Source organism: Octopus sinensis, linkage group LG14 (assembly GCF_006345805.1).
Source record: "Octopus sinensis linkage group LG14, ASM634580v1, whole genome shotgun sequence".
In the NCBI taxonomy this organism is placed as follows: Eukaryota; Metazoa; Mollusca; class Cephalopoda; order Octopoda; family Octopodidae; genus Octopus; species Octopus sinensis.
In genome coordinates, this window is record NC_043010.1 from 51,978,078 (window position 1) to 52,004,206 (window position 26,129).

Below are 26,129 nucleotides of genomic sequence, written 5' to 3' on the forward strand. Positions count from 1 at the left end.
AGGTAGTTATGGACAGGTGAGAGATAAGTGTATTAGTCACGGACAGAGGACAGAAGTTGGGAATTCTCAACAACAAAAAAGGATACGGCCAAAATGTTCAACCAGTTCCGGAGGGAGTGGCACCTTCTTCATGTCTCCAATATCAGCAAAAATTTCGATATCCACCCTTCCATTTAAAAACGTGGGGTAGTCATAGTCATGAAGTCCACTTACTGATGGTGAATCTGAAAGAAAAAAAATACATATATATATATATATATAGGCACAGGAGTGGATGTGTGGTAAGTAGCTTGCTAACCAACCAAATGGTTCCGGGTTCAGTCCCACAGCGTGGCATCTTGGGCAAGTTTCTGCTATAGCCTCGGGCCAACCAATGCCTTGTGAGTGGATTTGGTAGACGGAAACTGAAAGAAGCCTGTCGTATATATGTATATGTATATATATATAAGTGTGTGTGTATGTGTTTGTCCTCCTAGCATTGCTTGACAACCGATGCTGGTGTGTTTACGTCCCCATCACTTAGCGGTTCGGCAAAAGAGACCGATAGAATAAGTACTAGGCTTACAAAGAATAAGTCCCGGGGTCGATTTGCTCGACTAAAGGTGGTGCTCCAGCATGGCCGCAGTCAAATGACTGAAACAAGTAAAAGAGAAAAGAGAAAAAGAGAGATATACACACACACACACACACACACACACATTGAGAGAGGGAGGTGGTTTAATGCCAAGCATTGAGAGACTAAAGTATGATAGAAGTATGAACATAAGTGTTTTGCTACAGAGGAGGTACCTGGCTACTGCACACTGTATATAAGTGGTGCAAATAACTGAGGGAAGATAAAGATTGAAGTGATGTGGTGCCAGAACACAAAAAAATATAAAACACAACAAAGAATCAGTAGGTACACTTACTATCAGCAGGAACATGCAAGAGGTATGACAAGTCTTGGAACTTGTCATCCTCCTGAATGTGAGTATCAATCTGCATTACAGAACATTCTAGAGAGTCCTTTTGGCTTACCACGACCAGAGGAGATACCATGTTCATGCCAACACTGCCACTGCTCAACGACACAGGGCTCATTAAATGAGACATTGGCTACTTCTGGAAACGATCAGTCTGTTTGTCACCTGGAAAGAAAAAGATACAAAAAAGAATTACATCATCATCATCGTTTAACGTTCGCTTTCCATGCTAGCATGGGTTGGACGGTTCAACTGGGGTCTGGGGAGCCCGAAGGCTGCACCAGGCCAGTCAGATCTGGCAGTGTTTCTACAGCTGGATGCCCTTCCTAACGCCAACCACTCCGGGAGTGTAGTGGGTGATTTTATGTGCCACCGACACAGGTGCCAGACGAGGCTGGCGAACGGCCACGCTCGGATGGTGTTTTTTATGTGCCACCGACACAGGTGCCAGACGAGGCTGGCAGATGGCCACGCTCGGATGGTGTTTTTTATGTGCCACCAACACAGGTGCCAGACGAGGCTGGTAGACGGCCACGCTCGGATGGTGTTTTTTATGTGCCACCGACACAGGTGCCAGATGAGGCTGGCGAACGGCCACGATCGGATGGTGTTTGTTACGTGCCCACAGCAAGATAAAAAAAAATTATTGCATTGTTGTGTAGCTAAGAAACTTGCTTTGCAAACACATTTTTTTGTGGGGTTCAATCCCACTATGCTCACCTGCGACGGACCGGCATTCCATCCAGGTGGGGAACCTATACGCCAAGAAACCGGGAAACCGGCCCTTATGAGCCAGGCATGGCTCGAGAAGGAACAAACAATTCTAACCATTTGGGGCCTTTCTCAAAAACTGTGGTGTCTACAAGGATTTCCAAGATGACAACGAGTGAGTGGGATGTTTCTCTTTCCGTGAAGTAAACTTTCTGTGCATGGCATAATGATTAGGGTGTTGGGTACATGACTAAGATTATCGTTTCAATTCCTGGACTAGGTAATGTATTGTGTTGCTGAGACACTCCACTTCATGTTGCTCCAGTCCACTTAACTATTAAAAATGAGTAATCCTATGACAGACTGACATCCTGTTCAGGGAGGAATAAATATGCCAGAAAAATGGGGAAACCAGCCCTGTGCTTCTTACAAGAGTAACATAGGCCAAACTTTCTGCAATAAAGTTATGCTCCGATGTCAACTGTTGGACAAATATGGACATTTTGCTGGTTGCTGGTTGGGTGAGTGATCCATAATGTTAGAAGAGGGATATGAGAGACAATAGTTTAGTGGGGTCAGTCGAGCAAATCGCCCCCAAGACTTATTCTTTGTAAGCCTAGTACTTATTCCATCGGTTTCTTTTGCTGAACCGCTAAGTTACGGGGACGTAAACACACCCGCATCGGTTGTCAAACGATGTTGAGGGGGGACATAAACATATACACGCACATACATATATACTTATACATATATATACGACGGGCTTCTTTCAGTTTCCGTCTACCAAATCCACTCACAAGGCTTTGGTCGGTCCGAGGCCATAGTAGACGACACTTGCCCAAGGTGCCACGCAGTGGGACTGAACCTGGAACCATGTGGTTTAGTGGAGAGGGAGGGAAGAAAAATACAGCTTTCCCTATGAATGATCTTATAAGGGCAAAACGGTAGATAAGCAAAGGCAAAGAAGTTTGCTTTGCAACTTCATGATTCTGGGTTCAATCTCACCATGTGGAACCTTGCAAAAGTCTTCTAGCCTTTGGCCAACCAATGCCTTGTGAGTGGATTTGGTAGACAAAAACTGCATAGAAGCCCATATGTATGTGTGTACCAGATTTTTAAATTAGTACTGGATCAATTTGTTTAAATTTTTCGAGGTGGTGCCCCAGCATGGTCACAGTCCTTTGATTAAAACAAGTAAAAGGTATAAGACAATAATACAAAAGTTATTGACTTCAGACCAGTTCTACCAATTTGAGTGAAGAATTATAAAGGAACGGTTGTGGTTTAGTCCAGGGGGGTCAAACCGGATTGAACAAACCTAAGGTCTGAGATATTCCAACGATAACCATCTGGGGCGGGGTTGTCTTCTTTTTTAAGGCTGGCTATGTGGTAAGTAGCTTGCTTACGAATCACATGGTTCTGGGTTCAGTCCCACTGCGTGGCACCTTGGGTAAGTGTCTTCTACTATAGCCTCGGGCCGACCAAAGCCTTGTGAGTGGATTTGGTGAACGAAAACTGACAGAAGACCGTCGTATATATATATATATATATATATATATTATATATATATATATATATATATATATGCGTATGTGTGTGTGTATGTTTGTGTGTGTTTGTCCTCCCAACATCGCTTGACAACCGATGCTCGTGTGTTTACGTCCCCGTAACGTAGCGGTTCGGCAAAAGTGACCGATAGAATTAAGTACTAGGCTTACAAAGAATAAGTCCTGGGGTCGATTTGCTCGACTAAAGGCGGTGCTCCAGCATGGCCACAGTCAAATGACTGAAACAAGTAAAAGAGTAAAAGTAAACAGATATAAACGTCTCCTTTCCTTAAAGGAAGGGAGATTTGTCTGCTGTTTCCGACAAGACGATTAACCGGTCGAAGCCCCCTCAATACTGGAATGGTAATGGGCTTATGAGAAACAACACATGTAAGGGATATTCCATTGTTAAGGTCACAGCCGCGTATTCAATTTTGACGATGCTGGTCTGTTGATTTTTCTTTTGCCGGGTGTCAATGGTGAGTGACGTGGTACGGTGGAAATGGGCGGAAGGGGCTTTAAGGATTAGCTACAATTGCTCTCCAGTGAAACCATTCATATATAACTTGAACTGGAAAACTAGACGATGAAGCAGCTACGTGATCGACTAATATGCTCAAAATAGCAGGCAACGTTTCCTCAGGTGGACACACTGGACAATGCAGTCCTAGATTGGATATACTGCTTTAAAAAAAAAAAGTCAATGATCTCAGCTGGAATGTTATAAACCATAGGCTAACGGATCTAAACAACGAGGAAACAAGTGTCCTCGGCTAAATTTTATGAAAGAAAAATACCAGTCTGAGAGGGTGGAAAGAGAATTGCTTTTCCAGTTTCGGCGCTGATTAAAGAGGAGTAGAAGATAATTGTATTTGCCGAGTAGCGCAGGACTAATTACCTATTATCGTAGTATATACCCTCACATTAGATAACTAATATATATGACCATTTCATGGTCGTTTCTTTCATGCCGAATTCTACTTGGTAAAATTGATTACTTCTTAATTAATTAATTTTACCCTTTGTTATTATTGATATATATATACACACACACACACCAACATACCACTTTTTTGTAATTCATTTTTTGTTTCCATGTCCCATACAGAAAAGTTACTTTAAAATATATAAAACATTAGACGTGGGATGTTGTAGCGATGATGCCTTTCTAAAACGTTAGGTACATCATAACAAACTATTTTATAAAAAAATAAAAAATTATATTGCATCTTAAGAATCACGAGTCTATGTAAAACGTTATTATTGTTATAATTATTACAATTGCTATTGTTATAAGTGTCTGCTTTTGGAGTCTCACACGTTTCCAAACAGAAATGTGGTCGGTGGTATCATGCTGGTCACACGAGAGAGAGAAAAAAATGCAGTATTTGTCCACACAAACACGCTTCGAAACACATATTAGTTATGAAGGAAAAAAATATTTACAGCTATAAATAATTGATGATAGAATTATTATTCAAAAAATCACAAAGAAAGCGAATTTATGTCACCTCCGTTTCAAAAATTCCTTGAACTTCTTGTAGTAGTAACGTGCTCAAACATCCAAGAAAACCGCCATTTCGTACCGGTGACAGTTACAACATGAATCAATTGCTTCACGCAGAAGAGCGACTTCTCAACAAGGGAGCTAAATACGTATGCAACTAGCCAGATGTTCTTGCGGCTGTTTCGTCCAAGTCAAACTTTGAATTTAAGTAGAGGGGAGTCACCATCAGAATCGTCACAACCGTGACTAGCCCAACTTTTCCTATACCTATTTCTTTACTACCCACAAGGGGCTAAACACAGAGAGGACAAACAAGGACAGACAAACAGATTAAGTCGATTATATCGACCCCAGTGCGTAACTGGTACTTATTTAATCGACCCCGAAAGGATGAAAGGCTAAGTTGACCTCGGCGGAATTTGAACTCAGAACGAAACAGCAGACGAAATACGGCTACGCATTTCGCCCGGCGTAGCCGTATTTCGTCTGCTGTTTCGTTCTGAGTTCAAATTCCGCCGAGGTCGACTTTGCCTTTCATCCTTTCGGGGTCGATTAAATAAGTTCCAGTTTTCCTATATCTACGACTTCCTTATCTGACGTATACTCTTTACTCTTTTACTTGTTTCGGTCATTTGACTGCGGCCATGCTGGAGCATCGCCTTTCAGTCGAGCAAATCGATCCCAAGATTTTATTCTTTGTAAGCCTAGTACTTAATCTATCGATCTTTTTTGCCGAACCGCTAAGTTACGAGGACGTAAACACACCACCATCGGTTGTCAAGCGATGTTGGAGGGACACAAACGTATACACGCACATACATATATATTTCTTTACTACCCACAAGGGGCTAAACACAGAGGGGACAAACAAGGACAGACAAACGGATTAAGTCGATTACATTGACCCCAGTGAACTGGTACTTAATTTATTGACCCCGAAACGATGAAAGGTAAAGTCGATCTCGGCGGAATTTGAACTCAGAACGTAACGACTACGCATTTCGCCCGGCGTGCTAACGTTTCTGCCAGCTCGCCGCCTTATGTACATATATATATTTATACATATATATACGACGGGCTTCTTTCAGTTTCCGTCTACCAAATCCACTCACAAGGTTTTGGTCGGCCCGAGGCTATAGTAAGAGACACTTGCCCAAGGTGCCACGCAGTGGGACTGAACCCGGAACTATGTGGTTGGTAAGCAAGCTACTTACCACGCAGCCACTCCTCCTTCTTTTCTATTGAGATGATAAAGTGTGATTTGAGAGAATGTAGTTGCACGTCACTCCCGAACGAATACAACAGCAGTTATACGTCAATATATCATTTACCTTTTAGTCATAACTACGGTCATGCTGGAGTACCACCATGAAGTGTTTAATCGAACAAATCTATCTCGTACTTTTTTTCTTAAGCCTGGTACTTATTCTACCGGGCTCTTTTTGTCGAACCGCTTGGTTACAAGAACGTAAACAAATCAGCACCGTTTGTCAAGCGGTGGTGGGAGACAAACATACACACACGCACACACGACGGGCTTCTTTCAGTTTAAGTCAACCAAATCTACTTACAAGATGCCAAGCAGTGGGGCTGAACTCCGAACCATATGGTTGATGAGCAAATTTCTTACCACAGCCAAACCTGCACCAATAAATATTTTTTTTATCTTAGTTTTATTAGTTTTTATTTATTTTGTTCCACGTAATGTTAAAATTAGTATGACGGTGTTTTGGGTTTGTTTGTTTTTTTTTTACAAAAATATTTGTATCGGTTCCGCGACGTAACTCAAGTGGCAGACTTACTCCATAGCCCAGTTTAAACTCTGGTTTGAGGATATAGTATTCCCTCCCATCAGTCTCTTGGGGCTTGTAAAGAGTCACGGGTATAACTTTCTCTTCTGACTAAAAGATGAAAGCAATTTGGGAAATATTTAGTATAGAGGATCTGAGATTAGCTCGATATTTAGTTCCAGGTCATCCCTCATCTTCTAAACTGCTCACTGGTCAAAGGCGTTCCAGCAGGGGACGTATCTCTCGATGGTCGACTGTGGGTCAGGTTGGATGGACATTTGGAGGGAATTGAAGACAGGTACTGCAGACGAAATTGTACGAGATATTCCTGGAGCGGTTCCTGTGGACAAACTGCTGATGGACAACGGCACTACATTTAGTTCGGAGACACTGAAGGAGATGCTTGATAAGTGGAATGTGCACCGCTTCTCCAGGGCAGCATACAGGCTGAGTGGAAATGAGATTGTGGGAAGACATCATTGAGCGATCAAGGCCATGGCAGAAAGGCGGGGCATCTCGCCACTGGAAGCAGTGTTCTGGCACAATATGTCCGATGAGGACAGGCCAAAGAGTCCGTACCACACAGAACGGTGTTCAAATATGAATAGCAACATCCGAGTAAATCACTAGAATGTCCTGCAGAAGTGAGTGAACCTGTCTTGGAAGAGGTGGGAGACGCTGCACATCTGTTGTAAAATGAGTTCATCCCACTGGTGTGATGTGTGACTGCCATTGTACTGTAGTTGCTGTTTTATGCTAGTAGCCACAGTAGTTACTAGTCATTGGATACCATTGTATCTCTTCGTACCAGAATAGTAATACACTAACTTCTGTCTTATGTTGAGTCGTCACTGACTGTGACAAACTAGTTTTTGCTTGGGGTGTGCTTGCTTTTATAACTATCCAGAAGGATAGCTATATCATTGAGAGCAGTATATTTAGTTGGTAGTCTTGTTATTTCTATTCTAGCTTTTGGTGAAGTAGAAGAGGTTAGAAAGCGTCAAGTGGTGACATTATTTTGGCCTAGCTAAAGCATCTGGAAAATGTAAAACTGCTGTCAGAGAAAAACCATTGTTCCACCATGGGAAAAGTTCTGTTGCAGTGTTAATTTAAATTTGGCTATGGTGGATCGAATCCACTTCATGCTTGCAAGATCTACGACACATACATTATTTCCACTAATGTACCACCTGGATTTTCAGAATGACTCAAAGGTTTATCCTAACTTCAACCACGGTCATTTTTGTTAACCATGCACTTGGCCGAGAGCTTGATGCGAAATCTGTTTGAGTTTTCTAATCACTACTACTGGTTTCACACACACACACACATACAGAGAGAGAGGGAGAGAGAGATTGTGCATTTAGCAACAAAAGTAGACCTCAGTATCGTTGGAAATAAAGGACTAAATTTATTAAATGACACAAGCATAGCACTTACGTTCAGAACTTCAAGTTGCTGAATTACAATTCAGAGGTTTTTATCTCTACAGTTCTTCACCTGTTTGTCGACCCAGAGGTATAGTAGAAGACACTTGCCCAAGGTGTCATGCAATAAGACTGAACCCACTGCCAAAGGAGCCTTGTGAGTAGATTTGGGGTAAATGGAAGCTGAAAGAAACCCGTCATATATGTATGTGTGTATGTTATGTCTCCATGCTTTGAGTTCAAAAGATAGTTGTAAACGAACGCCACCGTCATGTAAGCGGTGTCCTTTGTTTTCAATTTTCCCTGAAACCATGTCTGTTCGTGAGAAAATATTACCTTACTTAGAAACAAGTGAGGATTTGTGACAAGGGACCCGAACATAGAAAATCCACCAGAACAAAACGGACTATGCGAGCATGGAAAAGTAGACATTAAAACGAGTGTGTGTGCGTAAGCAGATGTTTTTGGCACCAGAGAAAGCAAACAGGTGGTTATTGTGAGGAAAATGGATATTGAATAAGATAAAGAGGGTGACTGATTGACTGCTTCTTCCGATCTTCAGGTCTCTAAGGTATTGAAGAGAGCGCGAGAGGTTAGCACATTTGTATTTATTGGAGTAATTTTTATTTAAAAGGAAAAGTATATGAGCTTGTTAATAATAAATAGTAGCATTGGTAGGCAAAGCAGTGGTAGTCTGTGTCAGGGCAACCCGAGAAATGTATGTAACGAAGGAATTTGCACTGGCGAGAAAACGAAACATCAAAGGCCGTGGAATATATGAAGTTCTTCCAGAGCTATCTTAGGTGGGTCTTGAAATGGTTATATGTGGGAGGACGAAACCTGTAGTGGTGACCTACTACGGATCTTACTACTGTAGTATTTTCTCTCTCTCTCTCTCTCTCTCTCTCTCTCTTCATTATTAGAATGCTGTCATAGAGTAAGATAAAATAAAACAAAAATAAAATAAATACGACAATCCCAAATAAAAAAATTAGGTTAACCCAGTTATTATCTCCCCTTGTTTCTGACGTCACCAACCTTTTCAGGTTAATATGTGCCATGGCTAAACCGTAGAGCGATCGGTCCTCATCACCTTTTTTTGCTCCTCTTTTTTATATACACTAATCAGGATTACCTGTCATAAGGGAAAGAAGAGCAACAATTGAATTACCATCACATATTGAATCGAAATCGAACTAAATTTTCGGTAAGTTTCTAATTTTTTTTATAGAATTTTCAAAAAAAATTTATATGATATGGACGTTATAGAAAAATGTGATGAATCACATAATTAAAAAAATGTAGGTATTTGTTACCTGAATGTATCTTTATATAGAGGAAAAATTAGGATTGTTTTAAGTAGAAAGGAAAATGAGAGACTGTGACTTTCATACCGCTCCCAAGGACATCAGTCAGGGACATCTGAGAAAAGAAAAACAACAAAACCTCATTTCAACTAAACTATTAGAAGCCGGGTCGAGCACTGGGGACCCGCTAATACATTTTTAATTACGTACACATGATGGTCTGAGATCTTTGCTGAAGTATAAATTAGTATGGCTTGATGTAAGGTGACACGTTGTTAAAATTATTGTGGAGATGGATTTTAATTTGATTTATTTTTATTTACCGATGACATTAACGAAATACTATCGAAGGTGTCTGAGTGCGGTCTCTCGATATTGGCGGGGCCCCAATCTTACAGAAATAGCAGCCAAATTAAATTTTAAATCATACTTTAAAAAAATAAAAGGGAAATTCACTTCGAACAATGTAACTTCAGAGATGAACTTTTAAAATAACTATCGCTACTTCATGGGAAAGAAAACTGGTGATGAATCGGGGAGCAAAAACTGAAAAAAAAAAAATCGAATTCTTTTGGAGGAAAAAAATCCTTTTTGAATCCCAATTCTCGTTAAATGAAACACGAGAAGACTAAAAATAAATGAAAGAACTACCCCCTATTTTTAGTCCTTTCTCTTCTACTCGAGGTAGTGAAAACTGTATCAAACCCTTTCTCCTCAGATATACAAAAGACGTGAGGGTCACGGCTAAAACGCTTTTATCCTAGGTCTCTTAACTGAGGGCTTACCTGAAGTTAATGAAACACCACCCAGAAATATGCACTGCGTGGCACCTTGGGTTAGTTTCTTCCATCTTGTGACTGGAATTTGGTAGATGGGAACTGCAGAATCTTGTCATTTGTATTAACACACACACAAAAAAAACCTTACTGAGTTTCACAATTCAATACTTGTATATGCTATTCGTGTATAAATATATACACCACTGTGATACAGGTGTCTAAATCTCGAATTTAGCAAAAATTTGTACTCGTGATAGGTTCGAATGTGTAATGATTGTGGTGTATACTATATACAGAGGATTTAAAAGTAACGTGGTGTGAGCTTGAATGATACGTATCTATGAAGTCTATGAAATCAAATAGAATTTACACACGCACTCTGTACCCATAAAGCATCCTTTGCGTAGTTTATTGACTTGAATTAGTCGCTAAATCTTCCTCAAATTACACCCTACCGCCTTTGACAAGGAAAAGACGAAATTCTTGTGTATTGTTGAAAATCTAGGTATGGCTAAAACGATAATATTGTCTCGTCTTGAAGAACGTGGATCATAGGTTTACAGAACCAAAGCTGACCTATGGCTAAACAAAAAGATACCTCTGCGTCGTGACTCTGCTTGCTGTGTAAAACAGCTATAAATTGTTCCTAAAATAGGTGTCGTTATTTGGATACATAAAAGCAGAAATAAAAAAAGACACACCTCCGTGTGTATTTCCACGCATAAAAATAATTGCCCCTAGCACGTGCTTTCAACACTATTCTTTACACACGCACGTGAGTCTCTGTTCATCGTTTGACCTGCTCGAAATGACAAATAAACTTCCTTCAAATCACATCCTACTTTACTAAACAAGGAAAGACACCTTGGGTAATGTAATCGTCGACATAGAAAAACAAAAGAATCTATATATTCACCGCCGGAACGATCTTCATCAAACGTCTACGCGCGACCGTACTGATCTTCGGTCGACCAGTAGTCTCTGAGAGAAATTTAGCTAGCGGTGCAAGACTGCTTTTGGATCCTGTTCGGGAACAGGATGCCCTTTAAAACTTCAAGGAACTGCGAAATATGGTTTCTGGGAAGTCCTAGTAAATAATTACGGACCTTGGACGCCGTTGTACCTGCTGCCTCCTACCCGCCTCTTATAAGACCTACAACACACAAATCTATCTGATCCATACATTGGTTGTCTCACATGTGTGACATTCATTTAACTGAGATTGTCCTGGCAATTAGCAGACAAAAACTCCCTCTTCGGGTGTTTTGAGATCTGTAAATAACTAATGATATCAGCCAGTCGAAATTTTCGGAAACTAAAGGCGCTGTAGATGATTGTGGATTTCGTCTTTAAAACCAAAAGGTGATAGCAACGGACATATTTCAGTCTTAAGATCTCTTTAGAGAGACATCCTTCATCAATTGTCAAGATTGAGAAGTGTTCAAGTATATGTGCGAATAGAGGGGATGTAGTGATGTTCAATATATAGTTTACGTGTCCCAAATATGCAGCATGTGTACGTAAGTATGTATGTGAGATGTACATATGATGATCATTAAATTCCTTTTTTACATGCTGGATTCCCTTCCTAACCACCTTACACGTTCTGTATATATATATATATATATATATATATATAAATGGAGTTTAACGCAGGTATAATTCAAATACTTTTACTTCCGACACATGTTTCGAAGAAATCACTGATATTATTCCACGTAAACCCGAAGTTTCTACCTTTAAAATCAAGGCGTTACAACCTTTATACATGTGTGATTTTTTGCTACCCTGGTAACTATTTATCTATTTTTTTCCGTGTTATTTGTTAACAAGGGGAAAATACACTCATCTATTCATATATATATATGTATGTATATATATGTGTGTGTGTGTCTGCCTCATGCTAGCATGGGAAAATAGACGTAAGAGCAATGATACAGGTGTGTTGTGCATGTGCAAATATATTTCGGTTTTGAATTTTCTTTGCAAGACTCTTAATGTGAAATAGTGTGTTGCCAAAATTACCCTCCCAGTATGCAATATATATATATACTAGCAGTATCGCCCGGCGTTGCTCAGGTTTGTAAGGGAAATAACTATAAAGCATTTTTAGAGAGTTATAGCCAAAAAATAGCAAAAAGATGGGAAAAAATGATGGTAAATTTTTTTTAGTTAAAAAAGGTGGAGTTGCGTCCCCTAGACAGTTTGCGGTTTGTGTTTCTGATTCTCGACCCCATGTCGAATTTATCGATTTTTTTCAGAACTGGGGGAACTTTTCAAAATTTTCGCTGCGTTAGTTTTGAATTATGACATTGGGCTATGTGTGTGTCAAGTTTCATCAGAATCGGTTGAAAGCCGTGGTCAGGGTGAGGGTACAAGAAAACAGACACACAGAAACACGCACAGACAAACTGCCGTTTATATAGAGAGAGATATTATTGAAATAGCATGTGATATATGTGGAGCTGGCAAGTACTCATGAATGGGTTAGTATGTGTGTCTGTATGCTTACGTGTGTGTGTGTGTGTGTGCATCATTTTTTTCATGCATCAACAGGTTCGCATCAACTTCTCAGCTTGACGTGTATTGTCAGCTGTTTTAATAACTTATTCAACATGATTATTTCTTTTTAACTTTGTTACTGCATTACTTGAGGATTGTGTGTCTCATAGACAGATAATGGTTTCAAATTTTGGCATGGAAAACCAGCAGTTTCTGTAGGTGGGAGAGTAAGTCGATTACATGAATCCCAGTGCTAAAATGGTACGTATTTTACTGACCCCTTAAAGGTCGAAAGGCAAAGATACCATTTTATTAGTTATAGCTAATTCCGTAAAAGAGAGGGATGGGGGCAGGGATTGAACCCAGTACTTCTGTGGCAATTTATTTATTGACTCAAAAAGGGATAAAAGACAGAGTTAACCTCGGTGGGAATTTGAATTCAGTGTGCAAAGAATCATGGCAAATATCACTAAGAATTCTATATTCTATCTGACATTCTAATGACTCCGCTTAATTGGCTGCCTTGACCTCGGATTACTGTATTTTCTATATTTCATTTGCTGCAGATGCAAAGCTGCAGACTGACTGGCACTTAACAACAGCAACAACAACAACAGCGACAGCAGCAGCAGTCGATAAGTAGGAGAATCCATTAGAAAGCTATTCAGTGTGTTAAGATAAAAAGTCAATACTATATGATGGATGCCATTTGTCACTATATAACAGACAATGCACTGTTACATATTTACTTTATTATTTTGCAATAATAGGCACAGGCCTGGGCATGTGATAAGAAGCTTGCTTTCCAGCCACATGGTTTTGGGTTCAGTGCCACTGCGTGGAACCTTGGACGAGTGTTTTCTACTCTAGCCTCTGGCCAATCAAAGCCTTGTGAATAGATTTGGTAGATGGAAACTGAAAAAAGCCCAGCACCATTTGAGCGTGGCCGTTGCCAGTGCTGCCTGACTGGCCCTCGTGCCGGTGGCACGTAAAAGCAGCCACTACGCTCTCGGAGTGGTTGGCATTAGGAAGGACATCCAGCTGTAGAAACTCTGCAAGATTAGATTGAAGTCTGGTGCAGCCATCTGGTTTGCCAGACCTCAGTCAAATCGTCCAACCCATGCTAGCATGGAAAGCAGACATTAAACGATGATGATAATTATATATATATATATATATATATATATATATATATATCTGTGTCTTTGTGTTCGTCTCCCACCAGTGCTTGGCAACCAGCATTGGTGTGTTTACATCCCTATAACTTAGCAGTTTGGCAAAAGAGACCAACAGAATAAGTACTAGGCTTTAAAAAAAAAGTCCTGGTATCAATTTATCTGACTAAAACCCCTCAAGGCAGGTTCCCAACATGGCCCCAGTCAAATGACTGAAACAATCATCATCATCATCATTTAACGTCCGTGTTCCATGCTACCATGGGTAGGATGGTACCACAAGAGCTGGCCAGGCCGAAGCCTGCACCAGACTTCTGTGATTGTTATGGCAGGATTTTTACAGCTGGATGCGTTTCCTAACACCAACCGCTCAGCAGAGTGGACTTAGTGCTTATTATGTGGCACAAGCACAGGCAAGGTCAGTTTTGGCAAGATTTTTACAGTTGGATTCTTAACCACACAGCCATGCCTGCACCTTGGTAATAAGACAGAATATTGTATAATATAAAATTCTTCAGGCTGTTTACTTCATTTCTGAATTGAACACATTTGCATTGATACTGTAATTTGGTCTGTTTGATCTCCGATCACCATCAGATGTTATATCTCTATATGTGTGAATTTTTACCAATCAGTCTTATGTCTGTTATGAATCAGCAGGCTCATAAGACCAGGTCTTAATTCAGTTTATATGATGTACAAGCAGGCAAGAGTACAATACTCTCCTTTTTAAACTGAACACCACTAGGTTAACCCCCACCAGCTGTTGGTACTCATTACTTAAAAACACAATGTGCTGCACATTTTAGGAATTGAAACCACAACCTTATAATTGTCAGTCCAACATTCTAAACACTCAGCCATACCATAAATCCTCGAGTATAATCCGCATTTTCCCCCCAAAATTTAATGGTCAAAATCCTGAATGCGTACTATATACAAGCTTAAAAATGAAAAATATTTTCTAAGCAATGTCCGAGTCTCTATTTGCTGTCCGGCAATGTTTATTCAGATGCATTTTGTGATGTTGGGTGTGAAAATACCTTAAGCTAAGCCAGAAAGAAATGAAGTCATAAAAGAATTATCCATAACTTGCAGTAAGCAACATTTATTAAACGTTATTACTGTTACTTCTTTAATTTCTGAAAACAAAATGCACAAAAAAGCTACACGTTTGCATTATGTTATATGTACAATAATAATAATAATAAATGACGTTACCGTATACATTTTTACAAACCAAGGACGTTATATACACCTCCTTGACTCAAGTCAGAGAAGGGGTGCGTATTATACACAAGGTTTAGGTTTTTCAGAGGCACAGCCCCCTAAAAATCCCCTGCGTATTATACTTGAGGATTTACGGTATACATTCACATAGTACCAGAATGGATTTGAAACAGAAACTTTATTTCATTTGCATTGTGGATTACTTTCAGTTTAAAAAGATAGGCACCTTATTCAAATCCAGTCAGGTTTTATGTACACATCCAGGAATAAGTAGACATCTGAGGATGATGATTAGAGACCAAAATGTAAAGTAGATGTATAAAAAAAAAATAATCGTCGCTAAAGGTTATCTTAATTAGTTTGAAAAACTATAATCTTATCAATTACTAATCTCAACCAGACATTTACACATCCAGGAATAAAACATCTCATGATGATCAGATCATATCAACGAAGAGATAATTGTGATGTAAATATTGTTAAAAAATGTTTCACCTCTAAAGATGAAGCTAAGTATTAAAAACAAAACAAAAAAAAACTGCACTCTTAATGACTCGGACATTTAGCACAGTATAGATAGTAGGTATGGCTGTGTGGTGAGAAGCTTGCTTCCCAGGCTAATCAAAGCCTTGTGAGTGGATTTAGTAGATGGAAGCTGAAAGAAGCCTGTCATGTGTGTATATGTGTGCATGTCTTTGTGTTTGTCCCATACCGTCTCCTGCATAATTACCTATTTCTTTACTACCCACAAGGGGCTAAACACAGAGGGGACAAACAAGGACAGACAAACGGATTAAGTCGATTACATCGACCCCAGTGCGTAACTGGTACTTAATTTATCGACCACGAAAGGATGAAAGGCAAAGTCGACCTCGGTGGAATTTGAACTCAGAACATAGCGGCAGACGAAATACTGCTAAGCATTTCGCCTGGCGTGCTAACGTTTCTGCCAGCTCGCCACCTTACTTTTTGACTAAACCATTCAAGGTGGTACCCTAGCATGGCTGCAGTCCAATGACAATAGCAAACAAAAGATGATACTCTTTTACTTGTTTCAGTCATTTGACTGCGGCCATGCTGGAGCACCGCCTTTAGTCGAGCAAATCGACCCTGGGACTTATTCTTTCTATCGGTCTCTTTTGCCGAAACGCTAAGTGACAGAGACATAAACACACCAGCATCGGTTGTCAAGCAATGCTAGGGGGACAAACACGAAGACACACACACACACATATATATATATATGACAGGCTTCTTTCAGTTTCCGTCTACCAAATCCATTGGTCAGCCCGGGGCTATAGCAGAAGACACTTGCCCAAGATGCCACGCAGTGGGACTGAACCCGGAACCATGTGGTTGGTTAGCAAGTTACTTACCACACAGCCACTCCTGCGCCTATGATAGATAAGATTGATTGATAAACAATGCTTATTTATGTACTCTCTTACATAACCAAATGGTGGAAGACTATTTCAAATGTATCAACTTACTTTGGCTTTTTTTCATTCACCTCACCATCTTAAAAGGGAAAGACATTGGATGGTGTAGGCTTAGTTGTACTTGTAACCATCACTTAACGTCCACTTTTCCATGCTTGCACAGATTGGATTGAATTTGCTAATTTGTAGAGGCAGATTTTTTTATGGTTGGATGCCCTTCCTATTGCCAACTCTCACCTGTTTCCAGACAGGTATGTATTTCTCTGTGGAAGATTGGAAATAAGCAGCATCACCTGTGTGACAGTGATGCCCACCTACTGTCATCATATACAAGCAAACACACACACGCATGTGCACACACACACACACACACAATGGGTATTTTTCAGTTTCCATCTACCAGATTCACTCACAAGGTGTTGGTTGGCCAGGGCTACTGTAGAAGACACTTGCTCAAGGTGCCATGCTGTTGGACTGAACCTAAAGCCACGTGGTTGAGATTTGAGCAAAAAAGGAAGAAAAATACATAGGATGATCAAAGTGAGAATACCTTTAACCATAGATCTACTCAATCAGAGCAGTCTCTGATTGAGTAAGTCTAAATATAATTAAACAATAATATTTTAATGTTATAATTTGAAGGGTTCCTCTGCTAATTCTGATATGTTTTTTTACTTTTCAGAGACACATTTTCTATCAGAAGATTATGGTGAAATATTACAGCGGTACTCAAATCTTAAAATTTTCCTGGGACCAGTTAGCTTCTGCATTTTGGCAACGCTATCCAAATCCATACAGGTTAGTTAATTAAGAAGTAAAAAAAAGCAGGACAACTTTCTTCACATTTCTGTCTGTATGTCTCATTTCCTGTTCCAATGTAGAACTTATGTTTTATTTGGGGGGAGGGGTACGAAAAAAACAAAAGACGAAGACAGGTGGTGTACAAAACAAACAGATGTATTAGTATAACGCTCAGGAATAGAAAATGTCTTTTACGTTTCGAGCCTACTCTCTTCTACAGAAAGGGACACAGAAAAAAAAAATGTGTGTAGTGGCTTTACACTGTTTGTAGAGGATTACAACTAAACACACATATATTATCATTTAAAACATTACATTTGCCATACATTATTCATTTCATTATCCATCATCTTTTTCTTCACATTTCGGGTATGCTGAAGACTCTTTTCATCATTGCTTCAATCTCTGTAAATAAAGCGTTGGTGAAAGTAAAGAGTTGTCAGACTTATGAGAAAAAGGGTCTTCAGTATATCTGAAATGTGAAGGAAAAGATGACGGATAATGAAACGAATAATCTATAGCAAATTGAATGTAATGTAATAAATGATATGTGCTTTTAGTTGTAATCCTCTATGCCCTCCCCAAGTCTTTGGAGAGAAGCAAAGAAGATTGATGATGTGTAATAAATGATAATATAATGTGTTTAGTTGTAATCCTCTAGTTTGGATCTTCATCAGTCTACATCACCTCCCTCTTTCTCTTCATCTCTTTGTTCTACTGGGTTTTTTTAGTTTATTTACTTTTGTTTTGCTATTGTTTTATTAATGTGTTCATACTTGGTGTGTTAACCTTTTCTTCATTTTCTTGAACTTTTTCACCTGTTTTGCTAAACTGTTCGCATCATCATCATCATTTTAGCATCTACTTTTCCGTGCTCCTTTCAGTGGAGAATTTGTTGAGGTAGTTTTTCTATGGTTGAATACCCTTCTTGTCACCAACCCCCGAATTGTGCCAAGTAAGGGTAATATTTCCCTGTGACTAGGCATGTCTTCACAGAAGATTGAAAACAAAAGGACACTGCTTGCATAACAGTGACACTTGCTTACAACTATCATGCAATGTCAAAAGGCAAGGAGACAGTAACACACACACACATCTCTCTCTCTCTAGCTATCTATCTATCTTGTCTGTCTGTAGAGAGAGAGGGTGGGGAAGAAAGGAGAGAGAGGGGACTTGTGAAGGCTTGAGAGTAATGAAGCTAGCATGCTCCACTGGATGGGTAATGTCAGTGTGCATGCACAACAGGGTGTAAATGATTTAAGAGGAAAACTAGGTAGAAGAGGCCTCAGCTGTTGTGTGCAAGAGAGAAGACTGTGCTGGTTTGGTCATGGATAAGGACAGCTGTGTAAGGGAATGCCAAGCTCTAATTGTGGAGGGTACCTGTAGAAGGGGTAGACCCAGGAAGACGTGGGATGAAGTGGTGAGAAAGGATCTTCTGACGCTGGGCCTCACTGAGGAAATGACAAGGGACCGGAAGATGTGACGATCTGCTGTACCTAATAAGACACATCATGCTAAGTAAAATCGTTGTCTTTCTACACATGCAAGCTTGTTCTTTCTGGCACATAAATAGCACCCAGCACATTCTGCTAAGTGGTTGGCATTATAGGAAGGACATCCAGCCATAGAAACTATGCTACAACAAACAATTGGAGTCTGGACAGCTCTCTGCTAGCCAGCTCCATGTCAAACCGTCTAACCCATGCCGGTATGGAAAGCGGACATTAAATGATGATGAGGTGTATGTGTCTCTATAGATATATATATATGTATATATGTATAAAAATAAATAAATGTGCCCTTTTAAAGCCTAGCCAGGCTCATGGACCCGGTTTCTCTGGTGTATGTGTTCCCCAGCTGGATGGGATGCCAGTCCATCGCAGCGTTACTCATTTTTGCCAGCTGAGTGGACTGGAGCAACGTGAAATGAAGTGTTTTGCTCAAGAACACAACGCGTCACCTGGTCCAGGAACCACAATCTTACGATCATGACGCTGACACCCTAACCACTAAGCCATGTGCCTCAACCTATATATATACACACACACACACATATATATATATATATATGTGTGTGTGTGTGTGTGTATGGTGGGTTTCCTTCAGATTCTATTTACCAAATCCACTCACAAAACTATGGTCTGCTTGAGGCTCCAGTAGAAGTCACTTGCCCAAGATACCATATAGTAGAACCGAAACTCAATTATTGAGAAGCAAACTTCTTACCACACAGCCATGCCTGTGTCTTTTCATTAATCTATTCTCATGTTTTATCGATCTCTTCACTTGTTTTGTTAATCTGCTGGTGTCTGTTTTGTTAACGTCTTTGCTTGTTTTGTAAATTTGTTCACCTTTGTTAACTTGTTGGCTCTTGTAGTTCACCTGTTTTGTTAACCTTTTTTTTTTTTAACTACATTTCTGTTGACATACAATCTCTCTGTTTCAATCAATTTAAATAACAAAGAATTTAGTAAAATAACTTTGTCATTAAGCTGGTATTTGCAACACATTAATATGAAATCTTGACAAGTTTTAATTAAGATCATGTCAAAACATGTTTGTATCATTGAATCAGGGTGGTCTGAGGTAGATTGGTATCAAAAGGCTTACATTAAGTCTCCATCATTACCATCAGCAGTCAGAAGAGATGATATATATATATACTGGCAGTATAGCCCGGGATTAAGTTAGGATTATTAAGCTAATCAAGCACTTTGTTTCAAACTAGACTAAGCAACACCGATGTCAAATTTGAGTGAAATCTGTTGAAATTGGTAAACATTTGGCTGAAAATGGGTTGCAGACAATTTGATTGGGAAATCCCATAAGGAATCAATTTATCAGTTTTTTCCACTCATTGATTTTTTTTTTTTTTTTTTTGAGAACTTAAAGCGTTCATAGATCCCATGAGTTCTAAGTAATGCCAGCATCAAGTTCGAACAAAATACGTCAAAATTGGTAAAAGTTACAGTTGAAAATGGGGTGTAGCCAATTTTAATGGGAAATCCTATAAAGAATCGGTTTATTGATTTTTCACCCTAAATAGGACTTAACTAAACACAACATTGCTGATTCAAAAAAAATCTATATTTATACTTTAAAGTTGGTTTTCACACCCAACCCAGTTCTGCAGAATCAGTGTTGCGACGGGAGTGCATGGGTTGGGAGTTTGACTAGCAGAGGTAATGAGGTTGCACATGCTGGCCCTTTCGAAACCACCAGCCCCAATCATCTAAACCCCCTTGGACCATGGGTTGGGAGCCCTTCCAGCAAGGAAAATAGAATACCCAAAAGGGCTCCCAATCCTTTGTGTCAGAAGGGGTTAAGTTTGGATCACAACTAAGCCTTAACCTAAGCCCAAGCTAACCTAACAAAAGGGGGCTCAGGGTCCTCTAAGAGGCTGCGACTAATCCTGATCTAGTTAACCCCTTCTAGGGGTACTATTGGTTAAGGCTGCATTGGAGAAGGTTGCATCAAAGGTTTGCATGCTATTATATATATATATGCACACAATATATATGTCGCATTCTCTACTGTGTGTATATATATATATATTTGATTTTTGATTTTGATTTTTCCAGTTTCAGCTAATGATCTGTGGCCATGCTGGGGCACTGCCATATATATATATATATTATATATATATATATATATTTATTTATTTATTTAATAATGAACCATGTAATTCACACTGGAAAATTTTTTTCTGTAAAAATGTTGGGAATGGGTAAAATTTCTGAGGCTTCCACCTCACCCCACCCCATTTTTCGGACCCCATCCAAAAGGGTTTTGTAGCATATTAGGAGGTCACAGGAATTAATTCCACAAAAAAAAAAAAACTCCTAACGACTCCGGAATTTGCAGCATACTAAGGTCAGGGTACTTGATTTCACGCAAAAAAATCCAATTTTTATTCTTTGTGTTTAGTGAAAATTATGTGGGTGGAAAGATCAGGGCCGGGGGGTAATGGGTGAAATTTCCGAGGATTCCACCTCACCCCACCCCATTTTTCGGACCTCCCCCCCCCCAAAGGGTTTTGTAGCATATTAGGAAGTCACAGGAATTCATTCAATGAAAAAAAGAAAGAAGGCTAAAACAATGTAAAGTGCATTGTGACCAGCGATGTGTAACAACATCTGATAGCCTGGTCGGTCACGGTGATATGATGGAAGCAGAGCTGTTGTCAGCCTGGTATCAAAAGAGTTAAACTGTTTACTTGTTTTGTTAATAGAACATCTTACAGTCTCACCTTTTGCATTGTTGCTAATGTCATTGTTTTACTGTTCCTCTTTCACAGCAACCATGTTTTAACGGAAGATGTGATTTCACGGGAGATTGTCAACCAGAAGCTCCACACCAAGCGGTTGTTAACCAAGACAAACCCTGTGCCAAAATGGGGTGAAAGATTCGTATCACGGGCGCGTCATGTATGCATTGTTGAAGAATCCATTATTGATCCTGTTGCCAAAACTGTTATCACATACACCAGAAATATTGGATTGCAGAGAATTATGGTAAAATTCCTTATTATTGATCTCCAGTCAAATCTTAAACTTTGAGGGCTTCTTCCCCTATCATATGTTTTCCTGATGAAAGGCCTTCCTTTACTAGATTTTCTTGGTTTTGAATTGTCATCGATGCTTCTGTAACTCTATGCAAACCCATTTTTACATCTGAGGATAAGGTGATCCCTATTAATTTGGTCCCTATCTCTTAACAGTGTTAATCTCTGCGACAATTTCATCTCAATTGAAGGAGAGGGGCTTTCTCCGTCCAGGTTGCGGATCCGTGGAATAAACTGCTGGACGAGATAGTGAAGATGCTGACGACCGCTCGGTTCAAAGTCTCTCTTGACCAGGAACACCCTCCCTGTACATAACTCTATGTCCCCTTACATGGCCTTGCTTTTTGAGCCAAAAAATTAACTTAACACTTTAGTATTTAAACTGGCCAAATTTAGTCAAAATATTCTATCTGTTTTATTTTCAAAGCAACCAGATTGAGTCTCTCACACCTACTCTACAATGTCATTCAAAAAATATAGTCACATCAAAATCTTGACGGTACAGGATAATGTCTGATTAATTGAAAACAATGTCAAATAAGAATTATAATACAATTTAATCTGAATGCTAAGGGGTTAACCTGTCCAGTATGATGGGGATGGGGGTGGCCTACCAGGAGCCTGCACTCCTCTGGCATAGCTCTTATGACCATTGACGCACACAAACCAACACCCAACAATAAAGATTGGACTCTATGGTGGGACTGTCCTTATGGGGTTAACCCAAATGGAAGTTGTATCTTGTGGATGTATGTACAATGAAATACTTGTCGGATGTTGTAATGTGGATCCAACATCATTTCATTATGTGACTGACCAGGCTATTAGATGTTACTTATCGCTGGTCACAATGCGTTTACATCGTTTTAACCTTCAAATAATGCCACTCCAACGACTAGGCAACCAGGCCAACACTCCTCCCCCCACTGCTGATCGAAAAGGGGTACTGGAGCAATGTGAAATGAAGTGTTTTTGCTCAAGGAAAGAATATGCTGCCTGGTCCGTGAATTGAACTCTCAATATGGGTTTATGTTTATGTGGTAGATAAATGGTAGTGTGTCATTTCTGAAGTGAAGCAGTAAGGTTCTACTGTTCCTGTATAAATATGCAAATTTTAATTGTAAATTTGTATAAATATAACATAAGGTTTTAGAAAATCCTTAGTGTTGTTGTTTAGCCCCAGATTAGCTCTAATTGAGCAATGTAAAGTATTCCAGCCATAACCATCCTGTTTAGTTTTGTTTTGTTTTTTTCCCCTATGTGCTAGGAACCCAGTGCCATGCTTCCCCGGTATGTCCTTTTCTAAGAGAGAAGGGTGTGTGATTTGAGGGAGACTAGTCTGCTATTTCTAACAGATCAAGCAACCATGTAATGACTCTTTTGACTCTTCAGCTAGCAGAATCATTAGCATGCTGGATGAAATGCTTAACAGTATTTCGCCCGTCGCTATATTCTAAGTTCAAGTTCCGCCAAGATCAACTTTGCATTTCATCCTTTCCGGGTTGATAAATTAAATACCAGTGAAACACTGGGTTCAATGTAATCGACTAGTTCCCCTCAAAAAAATTTCAGGCCTTGTGCCTTTAGTAAAAAGGGATTCTTATGGTGTTGTACACAAAAGTTATTTTGCATCTTTTAATTTAAAAAAAAAAAAACTTTTTTGAAATTTTTTGGTTGAAATACCCTACCTTTTGTTTACATGTTTCAAGATTATTTATTTTTCCTTTTAAATGTTTTTTTCTTCTGGTCAGCAATTGGAAGAAAAATGCGTCTATCGCACCAGTGCTGATAACACTAGATGGACAGTGTGTGAAAGATGGGCCTACATCAACTCGAGCATCTTTGGATTTTCACGTGCCATCCAAGTCTTCGCACTTGAGCGCTACAAAAAGAACGTGCAGAAGACACAGAAGGGTTTCGAACACATCCTCTCTCGGTTGTACATCATGCATGATCCGTCACACAGCAGCAGCACAGACACAATATCTCGTGTGCATGGCGGCAAAGAAGGGAAACAGAAATTGAAAGAGACTGCACGAAAGGCCACAGAACTTGCACAACGTCCTGTCTTGTCCACGCCTGGCCAAATATCTTGATGACATTTCATCCCAAAGAGATGGGTAGTTGGGCAAGGCTAAAACCAAAACACTCCATGTTTTCAAACAGATAAAAAAAAAAAGGAACCCAGCCTGCACAAATTTATTAAGAAATTGCTAAAAAAAAAAGGTAGGGATTGCACAGGGTTGGGAACTGCAAACAAAGGATATAAGAAGCAAAAAACATTTATGGTTACAGACGAGGCAAATTATCATTTTTTTAAATTTTTTAAGAGGCTAGTTTAGTCAAGTGGGTGGCTTGACTCTAGTATATTACAGATACTTAATTTATCAATTTTTGATCACATTCTTTTCATTCATCTTCTTCTGGTCTTGTTAAATATGTACCAGTAATGTACTGGTTTCTGATCAGTTGACCGTAACTTCACCTTTTCCTTGCAAAAAAAACAAGTTGATCTTGTGGAAAGAAATATATTTATTATGTGTCATGGGGGTGAGTTGATTCATTCATGCAGGAGGTGACTTGAATGCATTTTTGTATTTTGTGTTCCATTCCTCCATAAGAATAACAACACTAACATCTTTGATTTAGTTGACTACCATTTCACATTTCACATTCTCCAATTTGACCGTGTTGTGTTTGTGTTCTTTCCGTGGCACAAAGTGCTGGGTAGCGGCGCATGTAAAATGGCTGTGAACAGCACTTGAAACAAGTTCTTGCTTTCGGTTTGACAAGAAGTCAATACTGCACCAGTGCTTGTGCCAGAAAGTGCCATCTTCTTATTCTTCAATCGTACACAAAACCAATTATTTCTTGTTCATTTGAATCGACTTACTGTTCTTACTCTTAGTTATTTTATCAACCTCATCACTTGGGTGGTGGGGCAGTGCGGGGGGGGGGTGTATGTGTTTACTAAAATGCATTGTCAGATCTGGCTGGATTTGAACTCAAAACTGAGAGGCAAGTAACAAAATATTGTATCTTGCTTTTCCGATGCAGCAATGCAGCATGGTGCCTTTTCTGTCACTCTTCTGTGTTGGTCTTTTCCATTGCCCTTCCCATGGGGGAAAATATATGGAAAGCAACACAATTTTTAAGCGGGAACCTTCGAGTGGCAGTCTCTCAGACTACTAGAAACATCAGCTGGATCTCAAAATTCACACCTGCTGTCTTGAAAAAAAGAGTAAGATGCATGAAATACAAAAATACAATGTGGTCATAGGTTCAGTTAGGGCTAAACAATAACAAGATTGATAATTTCTTAGATAGAAAAAAAACTTCAGATTTATCAGGGGAAGGGAAATGCTTTTACTGTGTGAAGAGTTTTAGTACCAAATACTGTCGTGTGAAGCAGTTTAACCCTTTTGACACCAACCTGCTTTAGACCTCCTTGGTTCTCAGATGCAAATTTCCTGCTTTAAAGTCACCTAAATTAAAACCTTCCCTCAATATTTCTTGTTAATATATGTTCTAAACCAGGTTATTAATGATAAATAATCTTGAAAATACTGAAGAATTTTGTAAAATAACTTCATCATTATTAAGCTGATATTTCAAACTTAGATTAACATAAAATTTGGATGGTTAAGTTTTAATTTAGATCGTTTTAAAACAGACAGTTTGTGTTGTAGAACCAGGATGCAGTTTCAAGTGAGTCGGAATCAAAAGGGTTAAAAACAATATGAGCCTAGTTATAGACTAGGACTAATCAAATGAGTACTTGTACTCATAGCCTTTACTGTTTGTGCCTCGGAAAGAAATCTTTACCAGTATTGCTTCACACCAAAGTTGGTCTTGTCTGAATGGTAATAATGAAGTTAAAGTGGTTGAGGTGATGGTAGTGGTAGTTCGTGCTGTTGTATAGAACCCAATGGAATTACAGAGCTATGTGATATATTGAGCCCTTCCCCAACTCCCAACCAAAAAATAAAAAAAAAACTATGCCCCACCATCTAGATACTGCAGTTACTGATTGGTTCCAAAATCAACATTCCTCTAGGCACCTTTTTGCTGCACTTGAGCCCAAGGTCACTGAACTCTTTATTCTAATATGAACATGATTGGCCAAGTTGGCTGTTTGATATCTTTATCCATTTCATATGAGCTGAGTTCATTGCTTGGCACCATGTTGGGTTAAGAACATTTCGAGATTGATGGATGGAAATATTGTTAAATGTATGTATGAATTAAATGTCCGAGACAAGTTGTTGTTAATAAGATTATAATTTTTCAGACTAATTAACTTCATTCTTTAAAGTTGAAAAATATATATTTTCTTCACTTTGCTTTGACTTGATCTAGGATCCTCATCAGGTGTCTTATTCTTG

General features: G+C 39.4%; 2 protein-coding genes across 2 annotated transcripts in view; one reads left to right on the plus strand and one right to left on the minus strand.

Annotated features, from left to right (window-relative positions):
* Window positions 1–4,864, minus strand: part of LOC115219190 (nuclear pore complex protein Nup155) — a 56,717-nt gene extending 51,853 nt beyond the window's left edge. Inside the window, exons 1-3 of the mRNA XM_029789305.2 lie at window positions 4,735–4,864; window positions 912–1,130; window positions 87–224 (exon numbers count right to left, since the gene is read on the minus strand). Of these exons, the coding sequence (XP_029645165.1) occupies window positions 87–224; window positions 912–1,095 (322 nt within the window). The 5' untranslated portion in view covers window positions 1,096–1,130; window positions 4,735–4,864. The remainder of the gene's footprint in view (window positions 1–86; window positions 225–911; window positions 1,131–4,734) is intronic.
* Window positions 4,865–8,975: 4,111 nt separating this feature from the next.
* On the plus strand, window positions 8,976–25,770 carry LOC115218897 (PRELI domain-containing protein 1, mitochondrial). Its single transcript, XM_029788897.2, has 4 exons — window positions 8,976–9,154; window positions 17,062–17,177; window positions 21,478–21,694; window positions 23,496–25,770. The coding sequence occupies exons 2-4, from the start codon at window positions 17,086–17,088 to the stop codon at window positions 23,838–23,840; spliced, it is 654 nt and encodes a 217-aa protein (XP_029644757.1). The 5' UTR covers window positions 8,976–9,154; window positions 17,062–17,085; the 3' UTR covers window positions 23,841–25,770.
* The last annotated feature ends 359 nt before the right edge of the window (window positions 25,771–26,129 follow it).

Excerpts from the sequence above, each read along its gene's own strand:
- LOC115218897 (XM_029788897.2), top strand. The coding sequence starts at position 17,086 with ATGGTGAAATATTACAGCGGTACTCAAATCTTAAAATTTTCCTGGGAC. Across the intron at positions 17,178-21,477 it reads CGCTATCCAAATCCATACAG|CAACCATGTTTTAACGGAAG; the intron begins GTTAGTTAATTA and ends CCTCTTTCACAG. Across the intron at positions 21,695-23,495 it reads TTGGATTGCAGAGAATTATG|CAATTGGAAGAAAAATGCGT; the intron begins GTAAAATTCCTT and ends TCTTCTGGTCAG.